At 41.3% G+C, this 5273-nt stretch overlaps 1 protein-coding gene across 1 annotated transcript in view; it reads right to left on the bottom strand.

Annotated features, from left to right (window-relative positions):
* Positions 1-5201, bottom strand: part of kcnk3a (potassium channel, subfamily K, member 3a) — a 27437-nt gene extending 22236 nt beyond the window's left edge. Inside the window, 2 exon segments of the mRNA XM_020603863.1 lie at positions 4844-4885; positions 4888-5201. Of these exon segments, the coding sequence (XP_020459519.1) occupies positions 4844-4885; positions 4888-5122 (277 nt within the window). The 5' untranslated portion in view covers positions 5123-5201.
* Between the last annotated feature and the right edge of the window lie 72 nt (positions 5202-5273).

The raw sequence follows: 5273 nt of genomic DNA, 5'->3' as shown, positions 1-5273 counted from the left end.
AGCAGTCACCGGCCACATCGACCTGATCAGTGTTTGATTGTTGTGTCTTGTTGCTTTTCTTCTTTTGTCTCTCCTCTATCCACTCACCCCAACCGGTCGAGGCAGAAGGCCGCCCACCAAGAGCCGGGGTCTGTCGGAGGTTTCTTCCGTTAAAGGGAGTTTTTCCTCCCCACTGTCGCCAAGTGCTTGCTCAAGGGGGATTTGTTGGGTTTTCCCTATGTAATAATATTGATAACAGTAAGGTCTAGACCTTACTTTGTAAAGTGTCCTGAGATGACTTTTGTTGTGATTTGGCGCTATACAAATAAAATTTGATTTGATTTGATTTGATTTGATTGTTACAGCCTTTCTTAGCCACAGAAATTCATCAGGATGTATCACAACAATTTGCACTGGAAACTTAAAAAACTTACAAAATCTCTTCATGCGGTTTAATATGCTTATTCCTGACAGCAGTTTAATGGACAAACTTATTTCAAGTTTACTGCATTTTTACACTTCCAGTTTGCAGCAGAAAATACTGCTGCATATTTATTTGTATTGCCACCTTCTCAGTGCTCACTCTCCTCTGTCAAGTATCCATCTCCCTCTGTCTGATGATAGGTACCCAGCATCTGGGATAATAACTGGTGAGACTTGTGGTTTTTGTGCACTCAGCCACTTACTGCACTAACCTCTTTAACTGACCGGACAATGACGACAATACTAATGACGTAATTACCGTTAATAATTCAGGATATGCTGTCTCACTATGCAAATGCTGGAAATGGACTGTGTCTGTTGTCACATCAAAGTCTGTGTCTGCGATGAAAATAGAAAAATACTCAGACATTTTACTCATCAGTCCATAGAAACATTAGACTGATCCAGAGAGGATTTTCTGAGTACTTCTGCTCTTTTTCAGTAACAGCCTGCTTCACACTGAAACACAAATGTGTTTCCACACTTGGTAGCTGCACAGCGCACCAACAACTGACATAGTGGTGGTGACAGAGCAACTAAACCAGAGCTGGAAGGGCTTCAGTGCTCTGATTTCAGCCTTGTTTAATGTGATGGAAGAGTAGCCTGCAAACCAGCCAGCAGATTTTCCTCACCAGTCTGAGGCTTTAACCCTGACTGGACATTATCTTTTGGGATTATTGCAACTCATGCAGATTGCATGTCCTGAAAACATTTGTATTCAGTTCCTCTCTCTTCAACATAATACAGATTCATGGACTACAGATGACAAGTTCCTCTATCAGAACACTGAGCTCACATCTGCTAAATCTGAACGAAGCAAAGAGCCAAATGATCTCTGAACAAAAACTGTTGAGGAGGTGATTCACAATAATAAAAATCCAAGCAAAACATGTGATATTGAAGGAATGTTTTTCTAACTGCAACCATATGGTGACTTTAAAGGGTCCTATTCAAAATAAATACTTTGTTTATGAGCCTAAAGGGAAGGTTAATGACTTCAGAGATTAGATACTAGACAAAGGGTCAGAAGTCAAAATGCATTTTTTGCATGATTAATTCTCTGCAACTTCAGAGAACCAAATTTGCTGAAAAGGCAAAAAAATAATTTTGGTACACAGTCAATTACGAATAATGCATATAAACCTTTTCAGACATGGGACGACTTTCTGTCATTTAGACATAGGCCACTTTTTAGATAAACTGTTCCACAGTTTTGGGGCCATTACAGCAAAAGCACGATCACGCCAGCACTTGTTCTGTATCTAGTCCTTGGTATGTCTAAAAGAAACTGATTAGAGGGATCTAAATGGTTTGTGCCACTGCAGGAGTTCACTGAGGTAAGAAGTGGCCAATCCATTAAGTCCCTTAAAAACAAATAACAGTGACTTAAAATCAATCCTGAAATGGATTGGAAGCCAGTGAAGAGCAGCCGAAACAGGGGTGATGTGGTCATACTTAGGAGTATTTGTCGGTAGATGAGCAGCCACGTTTTGAAACAGCTGGAGACGTGAAAGGGAAGAGTACAGTGCATTGCAGTAGTCGAGTCTAGAGGTGATAAAGCATGGATTGCCATTTCAAAATCAGTGAAAGAAAGAAACAACTTGATTTTCAAGTTCTTATTTTAAGTCCATTAAAAACACATCTGATGCCCCTCCTATAATTGGCTTGGCTACCTGGTGCAGGAGCTAACAGGCAGAGTAGGGAAGGACATCAGGAAATGGCTTAAGTGGCTTCATCCCTTTCTCCTCGTCCTCCAACAGTAAGTCAGTTTTGTGTCCTGCTGGCACCCATCACACACACTGCATTCATTGCTGACCTACATAAAAAATACTTAACTTTTTGTGTACAATAAATGTTTTTATAAACTAGCAATGTGTTGTGTGATTCCTATTTTATCATTGATACTGGGCCAGTTTGTGACAGACTAGACCTACAACAGTCCCTCTATCTACAGCATGTGGGACATGAAGAGATGTCCCTGCATCCATCTATCCATTAGCAGCTGCTTAGCCAAAGTTGAGTAGCAGGGGCAGCAGGTTTAGTAAACACCCCTCTCACCAGCAGCATTCCCCAGAGCCTGAGGTGTTCCCTGGCTAAATGTGTATGCAGTATAATCCCTACCCTGAGGCCTCCTACCAGTTGGATGTGCCAGATAACCTCCAACAGAGGGCACCCAGGAGACATCCTAATCAGATTCCTGAACCACCTTGTCTGGCTCACTTTAAATGTAAATTTTCAATACTGAGTTCTCAGAACATGGCCAAACAAAATGCTCAATACCATCAGTGACAAAAGAAGGTTGTGGTTGTATATATAATTTAGATGAGTGGATCTTTTAATTTAACTTGTGCAAACATACTGTGATATCATATGGCATATTACTGTACATAAAGACTATTATTCTGTATGTCAACATGTGCTAAAACACACAAGCAATGTGCCCAGGAACGACATAACACAATACACTGTTCCTGCCTGTATCAGATGTCATACAGCATATCAAATAACATACAGGGGATAATATGCGTCTTATTTGTTTTCATGTTGGGTGTTTGTCCTAAACATGGTCTGGGTGAGCTAAACAGTGAGAGTGGTCACATATATTAATTTGGCAATAACAAGATGCTCAGCCACGAAGGTGGACGAGGCAGAGGGAGGACAACTGTGTTTCCCAGAAGAGAGAGAGCCCCCAGCTGCGAAGAGGAGCTTTGTTAATCTCTTGCCATCTCGAGAGTGTGTTCTTGCTCAGAGCTCATTTATTTTCCCCTTGTGTTTTTTGCTCACAATGCTTCAATCTTTCCCCCTGCATTTGATGAGTAAAGGACACGGTGCCCTCTGCCTCCACTTTCCTCTGTGGAAACTGATGACTGATTACACATTACAGCTTCTCCTCCCTTCTTCTCTTTGGATAAATTACTAGTACAGCATGCCCTGACCAGGTCTTATCATGCTTTGGCTGCTTTCCATCTTAGAAAGGTGAAGTGTGTACTTTTTATATAGCTTTCCAGCACACTGTATTTCTTTAATCAACAGCCTGTGAATTCCCAAATAGTCATATTAAGATGGATTCATTTCCTCTTGTTACAAACTCTCTCACATCAGTTTGAGCACTGGTACTGGGGTGTCCTGTGTTGGACCCGAATGTCCTAAGGCCTCATTTATAAAGTGATGTTCAATTTCAAACAAATATGTCAGGAAATAAGAGGTTCCAGACTATTTTTAATACTTTGTTTGGTGACAGAAATGGTTTTAGTTTCTCTTTAAAAACAAAAATCCCTAATAAACTTTATTTGGCTCATGTAAATAGGTAATAAATGAAATGTTTTGCCAGGTTGGTGTGGCTCAGTATGTAGAAGAAACTGTAAGTAATGGCTGCGTGATATTGTGTGTACAGTACAGTATAGCTGTGTGCCAGGAAGCCAGTGGAACAGTGAGGGTATGGTGTTGTCATTAATGCTTAATGGCAAGCTGAAATGCCAATCACTGTGTTTGTAGCAGCCTTGGCGCTAGTGTGCAATTAGTACGCCGCATCTGATATGGTTACAAGACACTGCTGACAACTGTCTCGATCACTAAATACAGGAGGAAGGATCACAAAGGAGATGGTTGATAAGGACAGCTTTTAAAGAAATGAAAAGAAGATGTCAAACTGAGACTTTGGTACATACAAAAAACTATCTTCTACTTACAAGTTAAATTTTTAATTCAGAAGCAATAAAATGCACCTTTCCTTAAAAAAAAAACTACAGTTGTATACATCAATCACAATCAAACCTCAATGTCAGATATAATAATAACACACTCACTGGTGCCATTTTTCTGTATTAGCAGAAGCTGCATTAAGCATATTTTGCTAATAATGTTTGCTTACTTTTACTTAACTTACACTTCCAGTGCAGGACGTCTGCCTGTGATGGTTCATTTATACTCTACTGCACTGTTGCTCATTTACTTGTGTAAAACCCTGATAAGTAAACATCTGAACATTTCCTCCACTATTGTATATTCTTAGTAGTAGCACTTGATTTTCAGAGACACCTGTTGTACTTAGTACTGAGTTTAGAGTAATCTTATGATATTTTATTGTATTTACCTTACCTGTGATAACAGTATTGTATTGTGTGTCTGGTTTTGTAAGATTGAATTTAAGGAGTCCTGCTCTTGCTTGTGGTAACTCCTACAATATTGTCTCTAGGATTTATATATTTGCTGGGATGTTAGCCTCATTCTAAAGTCTAATACTGGCCAACGGTTCATAAATGTTTACGGGCACATTTCCAACAGAACCCGTCCTACTGTAAAACCTGTTATAAATTCTTTATTTATCGGAGTATAATAAAAGTCAAAGTTCCCGGAGATGATCTAAGTGCTGCTCTCTTACCTATGGTCGTGATCACAGTGATGGCAAAGTAAAACGAGCCTGTTTCCACTGCCCCCCGGCTTTGTGCGGCTTCAGCCGCAGCACCACGTCCTCCAGCTTTCCGAAGTCCTCCGTGGACAAGTTGAGCGCGCTGAGCAGCTGCGTTTTGTTCAAGTCCAGTTTCCTCCATTCGTCCATCTCCTTGTCTGATTCTAGCGCGTCGAAGATCGCTGCCCCCACTATCAGGTAGGTGAAGGTGCAGATGATGAGGGCGAGGGTCCTCACGTTTTGCCTTTTCATGGTGGCGCGGCGTGTGTCAGGGAGACAGGCGGAGTGTGAGCGCTGGTCTGGAAGACGGGGAGCTCGGCTGGCTCATGGCTGTGCTGCTCTGACGGCGCAGAGGAGCTCTGATTACTTTATGAGCAGAGGAGCTGTTCATTCAGCACCCCCC

This window comes from Monopterus albus, unplaced genomic scaffold (assembly GCF_001952655.1).
Source record: "Monopterus albus unplaced genomic scaffold, M_albus_1.0 scaffold63.1, whole genome shotgun sequence".
NCBI classification, from domain to species: Eukaryota; Metazoa; Chordata; class Actinopteri; order Synbranchiformes; family Synbranchidae; genus Monopterus; species Monopterus albus.
The sequence above is the reverse complement of the archived record's forward strand: the minus strand, read 5'-3'. Positions and strand labels throughout refer to the sequence as shown.